We start from the raw sequence: 15,688 nt of genomic DNA on the forward strand, positions 1-15,688 counted from the left end.
AAGTTTGCATGCACATTCTTGAGCTGATTTATTAGGCGACTTTATTTAATGTTACCAATGGTCCTTGGAAAGTGTCTAGTTATTGAAATTCTACTTCATTACTGTCGCGAAACGTTCACCTCTTTACTACTTTACTTCCTCACCACGATGTTAAACATTCTTTTGACACATTTTACAAAGAATCAATTATCGTGACCAAGATATTTGAATGAAATTCTTTCTACTAAAAGAGGAACCAATTTACTGGAGAACCATTTCGGAATGAATTATAAATTACATCCCTGCGAGCTTTCGCTTTGCACGATTGATGGCATATAATTTATACCGGCAAATTGGACAAATTTTAACCACTGCGCGCTTTGTCGTGGCCGCACTTTATTCTACCCACCAAAAGTGTCCATCAATCTATCCACAGAAAATCCCCTAACATGGCGTCCCGTCAACTCATGACCACAGGAAAGCAACAGTGGAGGAGCAAAACAACAAAAAAAAGGCAGCATAACCTGTCAGAATAAAAAGGCTTCTTGCGTCCGTCACTAACGTTTTGGGTGGGTTACTGTTTGAGCCTGTTTATCACTCAAACATTCCGCTGTATACTTTAGAAAAAAAAGGCGTACAGTACCCTCGTCACCGTAATAATGAGATGGCACTGTGTACAAATGGGGGTTTCGAGCGCTAATCCTCACCGGCGAACGAACCGCACTCACGATCGGCGCGTAACGCGAACGAATAATGCATTTCCCAACCAATCCGAGGCCAGACCTCCCGCTCCGGCAGGCATTAGGTTTTGTTAATGGAAAATAATTCACATAAATTGAAAACTTTTTCGGAAGAGATTAACGTTTACCTTAACGTGCTCGGTACTCTCCATCCCAGGAGCCTTTGGAGCTTTGATGCCTTTCGCCGGCTTTACCTTCATCACTTCGGGATGGAAAACAACGGGGCGCGCCGTCGAATAACGAGGCCAAATTCTGTGCTTCCCAAAACGGTCGTCGGGAGCGTAATAAAACGCCATCCTCTTCAAAATGCAAACAGCTCGCCCGAATTTCACCCGATGTCCGACGATGATGGGACATAATGACGGTATTATTAAATGTCTTTGTTTTTGCTCTTTTCTGCGAGTGGAAAATCTTTCCTATGAAACCTTCGTTTTTTTTTTGGGGGGGCTTAGAAGCTGCTTCTTGTGTGGCCTTGGAAAATCAAACTCTGCTGCTGTTATACTTTTTATTGCTATCATGTTTATTTTAAATGCAACATCCCCATCCCCATCCAGCGTGGAGCGACACCTAATGGAGGCTGTATTTTGTTTCGTCTTTCATCTTCTGAAATCTGAAACACGGATCGGTTCGAAAAATCCGGCCCCAACCATACCAGACCGACGTATCTGTGCAATATGAGTGTGCAATATAACTTCACCCAAGATTGTCCCGCATGTTCTACTGAGAGCATTTTTTTTTGGAAATGCAATGCACGCCCCTCAACGAACGAGCATCCGGTGACCGGAGCGAGCCAAGTGCCACCTATCGTATGTGTTTTTGTGCGGATTGTCCAACATCCCCACAAAGCACATCAGCAGGCAATAAAACGAAACTAGCAGCTGCTACTTCACCAGCAGCCAAACGAGCCAGAGAAAACACATCCAGCGTATCCAATCGGCATTCATCGATGGTCTTCGATGGGACTCATTTTCCGACTGCACACTGGTGTTCTGTACTGCCCCAGTACGTGTGTGTGTTTGAGAGTAAGTATTTATGTTTCAGGCTTTTTCCATCTATTTTATCGAAAAATCACCAGCCTTGTCAGCTTGAAGCAACTCATATCGATGAAATATGCTGAGGGAAAAACGGGAACCCCCCTGCAGTAACGGCGACGACCTCGGTTTAGGGAGGTAGTTTAATTTTTGCCACGTAGACAAAAGTGACACACGGCGTACCACTGACATCTTTATAGAGTGTCGTGTAAGAAACAGCGCACAAAAAGCCTCTACCGGCCATGATTGATTTATGGATTTTTCTATCCCCCTTCGAACGCTTCGTATTCTTTTGTTCTGATTCTGACGGTGACGCTTTGGGCCATAATTCAAAATCTGAAGCGTTGGTTAGGGAATTTATTCCGTTTTGTTTACGAATGTTACGAACTTTATTGTTAAAGCATTTGAAGAACTATGTTGTGAAACGATTTGGATGGATTATGTTCGAATGTACTACGGTATTAGCATGCATCAACACTCCAACATAAAAGAAAACCTTAAGCCAATCATTCCGATCCATGACAAGCAGCATCGTTCAGCAAACATGCAAAACTAAAGGTAGGAAAGGGACAAAAAAACATAGAAAAACATTTAACAAATTCCCAGCAGTGGACAAGAGAGAGAGAGAGAGAGAGAAACATACAAACCTTTCCTCTGGCTTCCAAACATCCACCGCAAAAGTCACTATACCGCATAGTGTACCGTGTGTACGCGCCATTATTGCCATCGCCCTCAATCCCGGTAACACTGTTTATAAACTCCCGCTGCCATTTGAAAGAGCTTTTGAAATGCGAAACCGAATGGAAATTAGAGTTGAGACAGCTTACTGGCAGCGTACCAAAAATTGCTTTCCTGCTTAGCCATTTGCTATCGGCCGGTCACAATCTCCGACACCGAGCGGCCGAACCCGGCCAGGTTAGATGAAAAGATTGCAACCGGTGGTGTGATGCAGGGCACCAGGTGAGGGAAAACAGTGGAGTGAGAAGTCAAAAAATGAAGCAAGTGAGGAAATGTTTTTGACAACGTTTATGAGAAATTCAGTACCCGGTCTAACCCAGCTTCGAGGGTAGTTTTTGGAGGGGGGGTTGGTTGGTCTGTGCAGTACACGAAGGGGAACTAGACGGTAAGGGGATTCATAAATTTTGCCAAAACTTTCCACAGTGCAGCACACCTTTGCGTCCGTGAAATGTTGCGGTACGATAATGAATAATCGTCCGGTGTCTCGAGGGGATGTAGATTTCAAGCGAAACGGTTAATATAAGGCACTTTTCGAAAACCCCAGCGGAATGAATATTTATTTCGCTTTTAATGATTGCCTTTTGTGTTTGAAAACGAAAAGGAACACAGGTATCTTTTTAATAAAACACATTTCCATTTCCAACGCAAAACGAGCAGCGCTAGCGAAACGGGGAAAAACGGAACGGCTTTAACTTTTATCCCATCCCAATCTATTGCATCATGCGCAATACTGCTGCTAGGACGTGAGCGCGATGCAGCAGCAATTGCACAACGGTTTTTCGTGCCCGTGGTACGTCACACAACAATAGAACGATGATTACGAAACGTCAAACGAAATCGGTCTACCAGTTGCATGTTGCCCCGATCGACGCCCCCCGTTCTACCGGAGCGTTCAGCCATTTTCACTCCACAGTCCATCGTGTTGGCGCGGAAAATGCACCCCTTCGGTCCCAATCCGGTCGTTCGGTTCAACGTTCAGTTCTACAGCGAACGAGTGGGTGGTGCTTTTTTTTTCTTTTTTCGAAGCTCGATTTAATCTACACACGCTATCTACACTATTACGGGGCATAGGAGCGGTGAAATTTGAACCGAATAGAGTATCAGTAAAAATAGGTAGCACGAATAATGCGGAGAGAATTCAGAGCAAGAAAGAAAACAAAAGGTGTGCATTATTGATTGCTGAATCAGAGTAGTTTATCAATTTTCAATTCTTCCATTAGACAATCTTCGATAAAGGTTAAAAATAGTGTAACGTAAGAGCGATTATCGATAGACAACGACCATTCAGACCATGATTAGGTTTTATCGTTTTTCTTTACAAATTTACTGTTAATAATTCTATCATAAATTTTTTGACGGTCATGTCACGTACATGACACCGAACGATCATACAGTTTGTCCTTTTGTTGAGCATAAAAGTAAAAAATTAGTAAAATTTTTTTAATACGGAATCATGGTTTAATATAAAAAAAACTTTAAAAGATTTTTTGTTTAACATTATGCTAAAAAATAAAATTAAACCTTACTCCAATATAAAACTGTAGGAAATCAATAATCACAATCGTCCATTATAGCATAGTTAGTTTTACTTTAAAGCAAATTTTTGTGGCATAACAATATTAATTTACATTACTCCAGGGACTTCAAAAACACACGTGTTTTTCAACATATTTATAATTTTTTATTCGAATTGAAGGAAATTTTGGGTGAGTAGACTTACAACTAAATTAAGTAGAACAATTGCTTAACATAAAAAACCACATAAGATTTATACTAAGAAATTACTTAATCTTATAAATCTTTTCAACATTTTCTTTTTAATTAAAAAAAATCAAGCGACCGTATAACTTACGTACACACTGTAGGAAATCCACGGGTATTATTTACCGAGTATTTATGTATTATAAATAGTTACAGCTTGTATTATCGAAATACTTGTTGGGGTGCCCTTGAGTAACGGTAAACCGTTTGATCCAGTATCCTGAAGGTCGTGCATGAACTCTGACCGTGTCCTTCCATTGCGAACGGACACGGAGTAAACAATCAGACATCACAAGCGACAGGTAGGTGGTCGGTCACCCAAAAAAAAAAGGGATGAAAGGGAAAGTAATTCGTTTTAATATGTGTGTCGGTGTAAGCCCCTAAATGCTGGTGAAATTAAATATGAGCTGGCGTTGTTTATATCAAACTGGTATGATATAAAACGACATGTTTTACTGCCATCATATGCTCTGTAACCTTTATTAAGCTTGAAATCCTTCGCGTGAATCGATCGTAAAAAGGTTGACGGATAATCAACGTCTTATGATATCTAAAACCGACCCATAAAGAATGTAATCGAAACGATCAACGTATGGTTTTTCTTCAAAAAATGTTTGGCTCGTACACCGACTTAGGCCGACGGATAACATCAGGAAGCAGCACCGAAAGAAAAACCAGTATCTTCATCAAAATTTCCAAACAAAGAATGCTTTTCTTTCCATTTGGGGGAAAAATGAAAACCCTCACAGCCATTTCATTCCCAGCATTCCATCACCGTGAACAGGTAAGCGGTTTTTCTTCTCGTGTGTTTCCACTTTCTGCTGCCAAAAAAAAACAACGTTTCATTCAAAACTCTCCACAACAACAAGCTCCATGAGGAATGCAAATCGAAAGGATCCGAAATATTATCATATTATGTGTTCACCTTTACGCGATGGCACTTTCGGAAGCTTGAGGCCTTTGCGGTACACCTGGAAATCTAGGCGTTTATCTTCGGAAAACCTTTCCATAGCACGACACACAACAGGTACGGTTCTCAGGCGCGGCACACTGTGCGGAGGATATTCACCACCATGTGAAGAAGGTTTATGTGCGTTGGCGTTAAATTCTGGCCAAATGGAATACCTTTTCATTGTGTCATGTTATGATGGACAGGATTCGAATGAAATATGTTTGAAGTGGAATCCATTAAAAAAAACGCTATAAAGTGGCAGCAAAATCTTGAACAAAATTTAATTCACCACAGAACAACCTAATGTCCCTTCCCAAGGTAACGAACCGAGCCATAGAGGAAGGTTATCAATCAACTCAAAGTGCTCATGATTCCGCACTGCAATCGCTAACCGAGCAGAAATGGCTTAAAGTGCTAGACAAACAGGAAGCTCAATGTAACAAGCTAGGCACAATCGAAACGATACCAAGGTCCAGTTTCCTGGCAGGATATTCACGCTTTGATAGGAACCGCCTGAGAAACCAATGCACATCCCCTAGGCGAGAAACGAAACAAACAAAAAACCGAAACGAACCGACACGGTTGCGAGCGTGCCTAACGGACCACGATTTTTCCCCGATTCGGTTCCACTCAATCACGCAATCGGGTGCCTACATGAAGGATGCTTAGCTGGCAACTTTCGAGGTGCTTCTTTATCCATTATTATGCTTAAGATCGCTGCGGAAGCTGAACGGGACGTGGATAATAGGATGTTACCTTGTCAACCAAGTGTTGTATCAGCATTTTATCAAGAATGGATCATTATCGATGGAGAGCAAAAAAATAGCTAAGATAAGCTTCGTGTAATTAGAAAGCAAATAAAAAAAGGGAACAAGTACAAAACGCTTAAACTCTATCCCGCTGTACTGTAATTAACCGCTCGCATAATTATACATATTCGAAGAAAATTAAATTTTATCCTGCGCTCAGCTTTCTTTCGCTTTCCGTCAAAAATATGACCAACCATCTCCCTCTCTCTCTCTATTGCATCCGTTCGTTTGACCCAACGACCCAACCTTCCCGAATTAGAGTTTCATCCAAATTTGCTACCGAACCCCGATGAATCCGTAACGGGGAAACGCACCAAAAACCCTTGCTCTTGTTCCTGCAAACTTAGGCGAATGGAAGCACCAGCAACGAAACAGGGCTCATTACACTGTGGCCATGCTTCCAGGCGGTGCAATTAAATTTGCATCACATTAAAGTTTTGTTTGCACAAAGAAAAGCAAGAAAGAAAGCACTAAATATTGTTGTTGACGTTCAGTTCAGCACTGCCTTTCCTAAAGCTTGCTAAAGCCAGCGGTCTAATGGACTTACGAGTACGAACATCTGACAGTTTAAAATTCAATCTCTCCTCGGCTACGACAATGCAAGAGAGTGTTGCTGCATGGTGACGAGTAAATGGTACGATAAGAGAGAACAACAAACCCGGCACCGTGTACTTTATAGCAAGTTAGTAAAAAAAAAGACGTTGAAGTGCCTTTTTTGGGTGAAGAAATAAAAACAAACACTTACTAATGACGAGGCTTTGCGGTCACAGCTTTAGAAGGACAAGAAAAAAAAAACAATTCCATCCAATTATCTACGACCATCAACCGTCAAAGCAGCGCCACTGGCACGATGATTATTCTTTTCCGATAGAAGCTCAGAAAGGGGGCGAATAAAAACAAATCTTCTGTGTTGCATATATTTGCAAGACGTATCCGTGTTGTGGAATCCTAACTCACAAAGCAGACACAAAAAAAGGGAAAACAATTTACACACAACAAACAAAAAAAAAGCTACCCAGATTTTGCATACTCCTTTCAACCTCCCCCGGTTTACAGTCTAAGCTGTGTTCTGTTTTTTTTTTTTTTTTTGACCCTGCGTCTTTTGTAAATGTAAAAGAAGTTCTGCAACGGTTCCGGCTGACGTCAATGGTGGGGCTATTTATTGCGATATGAACAGATGAGCCGATGCGATAGACACAGCAAGCAGTCTCTGGTGTTGCCACCATGTGACTCTACTTCCTTCCTTTGCCAAAGAAAACGTCGTCATCAGACGTTGAGCAAGGCATGGGGAGGGATGTGAGAGTGTGTGTGTGTGTACGGTTCACATCCCCACCTTTACGCCACCCTATCTCTAAACCTTGGATTTTCCAAAAGGGTTGCGGCACACCGAACATCGCTTCCGTCTCGGCGGAAAAGCGCAAAACGGACCCCGCTCATCGGTCCTCGGAGGAAGGAAACAACAACAAAAACTGCAAAAAGAAAATACCCAAGTAAGGCAGTACGGTCTTGCTGTGTGCGGTCTGGTCGCTAGGATAAACTTTACATCGATTGCGATATTAAAACACACAAACACACCGCGCGAAAACCCAACGGTTCGTCGGCTCATCAACCGATGATGGAATTGAATAGAAAACGCAACAACAACAACAACAAAAAGCGTAAAGAAAAGCGGATAAAAGCTCTCGCCGTGCCATTATAATGCTTGAACAAGAGAGTAAAGCAAAAAAACAACGTGCAAACAGACACACACACACAGTCTGATCCGCAGCGAGGGAGAGAATGGGTTTTATCTTTATCACCGAGCCGAGGGTCTTTCTTGTTGCGATAAGCCCAATAATGTTTTAGAGGTGCGGCAGTCAGGAGAAGACTTTCGGCGAAACGCGGAGCAAAAGGTAGCATAAAAGACAAATGTTAGCACACACTAAGCTGCGGTATGGTGTATTGGCGCCCAGGCCAACCGTATTATATCATGGAAAGGATTTTAAAAGGCAACATTACCAACAGCACACTGTATTTGGATGATGGGAAATATTAAATGATTTCTGTGTGTTTATTAAACATTTCTTAATTATTTTCCTGGCGAAAAGCATTAGTAATACGAAAGAACAGAAAAAATCCACAATAAAGACACATTTAAGTGACACCACAATCAACTTGCTTTATAGCCGTGAACGCTCGCGACCTTTCTGCGACGTAAACAGGGGCACGAGTTCAAATCTTGATAAGATCCGTACGCACGCTCGTCACACTTTTCGCGAGAGAAAACTCTCGTTCTTCTTTTCTCATACAGGTTATCTCTCTCTTAATGCCTCTCTACGGAGTGGTCATTCTAGCCAAAAACAACCTCTCTTTTGAATAAAATATGACGTACTTTTGACCATATTATGACCAAACGGTTCGCCCATGGTGATGAAAAGCACCCGAGAACGCCGTAAAATAGGTCAAAATCATCGTATTCCAGCTCTCGATTCCTAACCGTTTGGCGGAGCAGAAAACCTTATAACATAAGTTCTCTGTCCATAAGCGGAAAATACGGCTCCATTCCTTCAAAACACACATACACCTTCACCGTGCGTCTGTATCGCCACGGGTTGTAACGAATCAGCTACACCATTGCTCGCTAACTCATGACACGAAACATCTTAAATACATTTAATTCCTACACCGACCCGTTGTATCGATGGGGACGCCCGGAAAGCCGCAAGGGAAACTTATTGGCAAGTTGGTATCCCCGTTTGCCGAAAAGCATTTCGGCAAAGCTAATTGTTTATTCAGTGCCGGAATTGGAATTATTTCATTCGCCAGGTATCGCCGGACACGCTGTGGATTAACACCATCAAAACGATGAATGTGCTCCTCGGTGAAGGCAACGCAAGAGCTAACTTATTACCGAACAATTAGCTGAATGGGACCCCAGTGAAGCGAGAAATTAGCGGAAAGGCATTAGGGCACACAGATAGCCCCAAGCAACGAACCGTTTGTCGGACACGCTGGGGTGTTGGGTTGGAGCTAGGCATGGATAGTGTTGGGGGGTGGTTAGTAGTAATTGCAATAGTATGTTTAGTTTGAGCACGCTGGGAAATCAAGCACTATTTAATGGCATTGATGGAGGATCATAAAGTTCGGGCGATCCCGCAGGAAATCACACAACGGAAGAGTTTGTTGGATTGCTAGTCAGTATTACGTTTAACACACACTCGTCTTGCTTCATATGATTAGCTTTTTTTACGCTAAACAAAAGCATATATATTCACTTAGTATATTGAATTTACAATGTCAGAACGAGTGAACCCCAAATCATCTTTCTTCCCAATATTTTCTCGTGTGCGGTAAGAAGCTCATCAAAATTCATGCCACCCAACACGTTTAAGGCCAATCTTCGCACTTTGCGGTTTCCATCACGGTTGGTGAAAGCGTCAAGCAGAATGTTTCCGATGACGGCGCCAGCAGCAAACGACTCTCCGTAGCATACCGCCGTACCTACGATCCGGAAGCATCGAAAAGTAGAGCGTGTACCTTCTTGGCTGGTGAGGAAAAACCGCCTCCGAACATCCAACAGCGGAAACACATTCCGCTTGCCGAAATAAATAGCGGCACACAGTTGGTAAAAACGATTTGTTCCCACCGTATGACCGACTCTGTGCCGCTTCTTTTGCCGGCGACCGTTAGCAGCACGCGCCCAATGGCGGAAGGAAATCTATTCGTCCAAATAGGAATTGATTGGAAAAGTAATTGCACTACACATGTACGAACAGTGGGGGGGAAGGCAGAGCTCCGGGTCCACGGTACGGTGACGATACAAATTGCACTGGGGGCTATGGGCAAATTACATTTGCCTTCATTAAATGATGGGTGGATAGGTTTGGATTTGGTGTGCGAACATTGGAAGCTGTGTTGCTCTTAGTAACGCTCTTAGTAAGCGATGATCATTTTTATACAAAGCAACAATTATTGTTAAATTGGATAAATGAATGTCTTCTTAATGTTTTGAAGGATCTTAATTCCCAACAAAAAAAATCCTTTAAAATATTATAAATACTGCAATTAACGGAATTTTGAAAAGCAATATTCACATGCTATGACACAATTAACACTTCATATTCAATTGCTCTCTACAACTTCCGGACTTCTGGAAGCTTTGCATACCTTTTGCGACAAGTTCCGCAACAATCGTTCTCGCCCAAGTCGCTGCCAATCTCGCACGAGACATGTGCCATTCCCTTTCACTTCACGGCACGTTTGCAGTCAGCCAGTCAGTCTGACACGAGAACAGTAGACAGCCGGTACAGTGTCGGGCACACGCCGGGGTGTTGTGCAGAAAGAAAGGCGCAACCAAAACCACGGGAACAACGTAGATGCCAGACGGAATGAAAATCTGCGCCATCTAATGACGATATTATAGAGATGCTTCCCGTTGTTGCCAGCGGACCGCAGACCGCGGAAAGGGTAGGGAAGAACGGACACACATTCGCTGACATTTACTAGCGAGTAAAAAAAAAAACCAGCGAAGGTAAACTCCGACCGATACCTTCAGCAACAGAACCAGTAGCTGCTTGAGAGATAACCGATCAGTCTTTAAGCTGCCTAAGCTGTCGGGGCGGCGGGCGTGACGTAAATTGCGACGTCAATCTCAGCTCACCCGCGAATGGTGAATCACAAGAATTCACGAATGCAGACGAGCGAATCAAGCAGCGCTGTTTTTTAATCTTGTGTGTGTGTGTGTGTGTTTTTCTTTTTTGGCTGCTCCCAACGACCTCGCGCCTTTGTCCCGTTCAAACCCGTTTTTTTTTTGTTTTGGTGACCCCCATCCCTCGGTGTGTAGCGGACGATCGATCAATCGAACCGTGAATGGTGTGATATGCTGGTTTTTTTGTTTGCTTATCGCGCACATAAACACTTTAAAAACCGAAAACCTCTACCCAACACATTAACGCGCATTAAATGCATAAAAGCTGCCATGGGCAAGGGAAGGTACTTACGGAAAAGCGAATCTCCTTTTCGAGCACGTTATCGTTAATGACCTGTATGAGACCTTCCTCGCTGGAATGCAGGATCGGCACGAGAAAAACGTACGGTGATTTGGTGAGGGCCTTCAGCTGTTTGGGAGAAGGAAGAAGAAGAAAAACACACATTCAAAGCCATTAGACGTGCTTCGATAATTCGTAAACAGTTAACATAAAACCGTCGTGCTGCTAAGCAGCTCTTAAACAGCGTACAAGCTGCCACCGTCTGCACTGGAAGATGTAGTTGCAAGATAAACATAATGCTCATCGGGATTGTTTTCGCCTGATAGCCCACAGTAAGATACTCCAATCATGCTCCAATAATGATGTGCCCATGCCATTCCGTCAGGTTGTTATTCATTACTCAGCGCGCATCTCCCGTCGGAGACAACCGTGTGGCGCACTTCCGGATTGATTAATGTGTACCTTTATCCGGAACCACCATGTACACACTATGCGCCCGCTGCTGTTTGGTAATATCGTTGATGAGTTTTGGCTGACGAAATGCCGAAATTTGCCTGACATTCGTAGCGATACGACTGTGCTGTGGAGCCATTTTACGCAGATTGCATCGGCACTTCATCAGCACTTTGCGCGTACATTAACCACACCGACAAAAAAACGGCCCCGGACAGCTTCTGTAATGATGATCGTTTTTGGCGGGCGACACTAACGATGTCATTTGTGTTGCTGCTGTTTCGCAGATGAACGACGAATGACGAGACAGCACGCGATAAGCGGAAAGCCCATGGACCATTAGCAGTAAAACGTGTGGCCCCCGGTGGCTTTGGCAAACACGCTTTTATGACCGATTTCGTGCCTGAACGGGGCGGATTATGATTGAGGTGAGTGTGCAGCATCAAGTGTGTTGCTAGTGAAGATCATTCGATAAAAAAGGGTGGTACGATAGTTTGATAAAGATTATGCAAATTAGACATATTCAAATTGGTACTAGGGTGAAAGGTTTGTCTTTGCTTCTAGTGTTTCTGCGATTCTAGCACTGCTGTCAACATATGCGTAATCAATGTCATGGGCTCTAATTAAGCTCATCACGACAGCAAATTTGTTTGTGGAATTTTCTTGAGCAATTTTTGATACATTTAAAGTATATATTTAACGAATGTCAGACTAGAAAACATAAATGAATTGATAAAAATCTGAAAGACTCCACTCAAAAATAAAAGACCCAGATAAACTCCAAGTCTAAAGAGTTCTCCCGTGCTGAGGAGGATTCTTGAGGATTTGTGTTAAGGAGGTAAACTCTTTAATACTTGAAAATGAAAAGATTCTTGAAGTCTAAGGACGAAAGGTCTGTCTTCTTCTTCGATATCGGCACAACAACCTCAAGAGGATCTGTCATTCCTGACTTCCATCGATTTTATTTACCCATCGTCCAGTCCAATCAGTCCTGGGTACGGGAATTCGGTCCGGATTTTGAACCGAGCCTGTCGTATGAAGACTTGCTGACAATAGGGACAATAGGTCCAAACTAGTGATGTGCACAGTTATTCAGAATGAATAAATGATTTAAATCTTTCTAGGGATTGATTTGTATCAAATCTCCAAGAAGAACTATTATAACTCTTTGCGAATTAACTCATTCACAGAGAATAAAATTATTCAACATTATAAGTTTTCACTCTTTACCACGACCTTCAACTCACGATTTAAATCGTTAACTCTTGCGGGAGTTAACTCGCGATTTAATTCTTCACGGCGACCTTTAACTCACGAATTAATCGCGATTTAACTCCCAAAAAAGTGAGATTAAGAATCAACTCTTCATTCTAACTCTTTAATTCGGATTTAAATCCTTGAAAAGAATTAAATTTCCCATCTCATCCCTGTATCTCATCGCTCATTACTGTTCTAGAACATGAGCATCTCATGAGACTGACTCTGAACAGTGATGTCCTTATAAAGTGCAGTGATTTATCTTCTACTCCTAACTTTAGTGAACACAATCGTATAATTGATGTACGTACGTATGAGACCCATGTTTTTGACCCATCTTTGTAAGTACAATGTTAGACATGCATCAGAAAGCTGGTCTGGTTTTATATCCAAAGTATTAATTATTTTATCATTGTCATTATCATCATCATTTTATATTGCTTAAAGTACAACAAGCGGTTAGTGAGGCTCCCAATAGTAAAGCAGTTCCGGGGCATTTCCACTTTCAATGTATCGTATACTGAGGTTACCAAACAGTTAGGATGATGTAATGATCATTGTAATGGACAGATCTCTGCCTAAACCTTATAAATGGGCAGTTTTAATGTCATCATCAGTCGACAGTTGCGAGTCTGATCAACAAATGCTTGAGTCTCTTGGTATATTCATGTAGTATCAATGATTCTCAAATCTTAGGATCTCTCATAAAATCAAAAGAAGAATGCAGCTAGACATCGAAGTAACGAAACAAAACGTATCATTTGAGGTTATCTTCCATCTGGAAGCCCCAAATATCTGAAGATCCAATGATGTATCTAAAGAAAACTTCATTCAAAACCCTCCATTTTGACCAGTCCAGCCCCTGGCAACCCTATCCAAAACGAAAACAAAGTCAACAAACCGGACAACCTCGTGTATCGTAACGCCATGCAATCAGCGCTCGGCTTCAGAATCTCCTCAAAGTTAATTAAGTCCACTACTTCTTCCTTTTTTGCGCCCTGGCATGCCTACCGAAACTGGATGGAAATACAATCGACCGATTGATGACAGCTACTCCGAAGGGTTTCGTTGGCCACTTTCGTATCCGTGACGCGATCCACCCGATCTGTTCGCGGCCCCAATGCCAGGCAGATCCGGTGGGAGCAAAAAAAAAGAAGCAAACAAAAACAACCCCGTGGCCACTTACGTGAAGATTGATTTTCATCTGCAGCTCCAGCGAGTTGGTGGTGGCGGAAAGGGATTGAAATAGATTCAAGATAATTAGCGGATCGCATGGCTCGTAGCCGGCCATCGGTGGCATACTGGCCGGATCGCCCCCATCGATCGAACCACCGTCACCGTGCATCACCACCGCGTCCTGCCGCGTCATCCCGGGTGAGGTCGGTGTCGCGCAATTTAACTCGCCGGTCGTGCCACCGCCACCCCCGGCCGCGGCTGATCCGCCACCGGCCCCGACCGTATCGCCGCTATCGGGACAATCATCTGCGTTGTACGACATTTTGCTGTTTGTTGCTAAATTAACCTTATATTCAACAGTGATAGCGCTCTCTCCCTCTTTATCACGCTTTCTCTCGCTTCCACTGTACACCACACACGATCTACTATCTTTGGTAGTATCACTCCACAAACGGACTCCACACGAGGCTACTGTTATGCGCTGGCTTTTATTACTTTATCACCAGCCACACACACACACGCACACAAACACAGAACACGAATGCCTATTTGGGCAGCTATTTAGCGCGACTTTGTTAGTTTATCGTTTGCTTCCTTTATCTCACTCTTGCATCCGCCGAAAAAACCACCGGAACACTCGATCCTTCCCGCAACAAAAACGACACATTTCACGACTATCAACCTCCGGCCTGCAATCGGTTCACAAACAACCACACGGCACGCAACAAAAAAATAATAATAATACAACAAACAAATACATGCACGAGATAACACTGCGTGATAAAGTACCGATAGCTTGCAAACCCCGCAGGAACTAGACCGGCAACAATGAACAAGTAAAAAAAAAGCGCACACACAGGGTAATTAAATTACACCTCCTATTGGAGTGCGCGTCGCATTTTCGTTACAAAACCCCTTTCCCCCGCCCTGATTGCAATCACTGTGCGCGCCCAATTTGGTTGCAAGATGTTTCGCACGCTTTTTCCGGCCTTTTTATTGACACGCGCTGTTGCTGCTTCACTGCGGGGCAGCAGGATGTACTACGTTTAGGTTAGAAGCAGCCGTGGCGGTGTGATAACATGTTATGTTTTGATTTCGCATCGCCACTACCATGTGACAGCAATGACACATTGGAAAAAAAGGGCGCGAAATACTCGATTGCTGCGATCGTGTACAGCCGGTACCATGGATACGCACTGTCCGAAGTTGATTTATTCGAACTTTTAACAGTGTTGTGTTGTTGCTTTTCTTATGCTCTTTTCGTGTTGAGTACTGTTTAACGCACGCCACAATAAATAAACCGCAGCGAAGAAGTAATTGATCGGTGTTCGAACAATTTATGTAACCACACACATAAACACAAAAGGGCTCCGAGAATAAAACGGCCAAGAGACGCACGCACGTGATGGGATAAATATTCGGCCCCGTGGTGTGATAAATTAGCCAACGCTGGCAAACCCACCGTCAGCTCCGGCCGTTGCTTTCGTTTTTATCTGATTCGCGATTTATTTTTGCCAGCTTTCAGCACGCACTTTTGCTGCGCTTTCTTTTCTTATGCCACCGCCAAAGGATTCGTCCGTGCGCACGGTGAGATAACTATACGCTCGTGACGGTTAAGCAGCCGAACCTATTCACGGTCACGGTCGACGAATACAACGTTTATGCGTTAAAGCGTGGTGATCCTTTTTGTTTTCGCACATGGAGACGCACACCGTACAGCCGGGGCCCTTCGAGCATGATCTGGCGGCAGCCGGACCGTCACGACCCAACCGAACGGAAGCAGTAAACTCGCGAGACTAAAGCATTGTTTTGGTTTTCCGTGCTC

At 43.3% G+C, this 15,688-nt stretch overlaps 1 protein-coding gene across 1 annotated transcript in view; it reads right to left on the reverse strand.

Moving 5' to 3' along the window:
• The window catches only part of LOC128715114 (cGMP-dependent 3',5'-cyclic phosphodiesterase-like), a 42,832-nt gene extending 28,647 nt beyond the window's left edge, over positions 1–14,185 (reverse strand). Inside the window, exons 1-2 of the mRNA XM_053809996.1 lie at positions 13,874–14,185; positions 10,990–11,106 (exon numbers count right to left, since the gene is read on the reverse strand). Of these exons, the coding sequence (XP_053665971.1) occupies positions 10,990–11,106; positions 13,874–14,185 (429 nt within the window). The remainder of the gene's footprint in view (positions 1–10,989; positions 11,107–13,873) is intronic.
• Between the last annotated feature and the right edge of the window lie 1,503 nt (positions 14,186–15,688).

Source organism: Anopheles marshallii, chromosome 3 (genome assembly GCF_943734725.1).
Source record: "Anopheles marshallii chromosome 3, idAnoMarsDA_429_01, whole genome shotgun sequence".
In the NCBI taxonomy this organism is placed as follows: domain Eukaryota; kingdom Metazoa; phylum Arthropoda; class Insecta; order Diptera; family Culicidae; genus Anopheles; species Anopheles marshallii.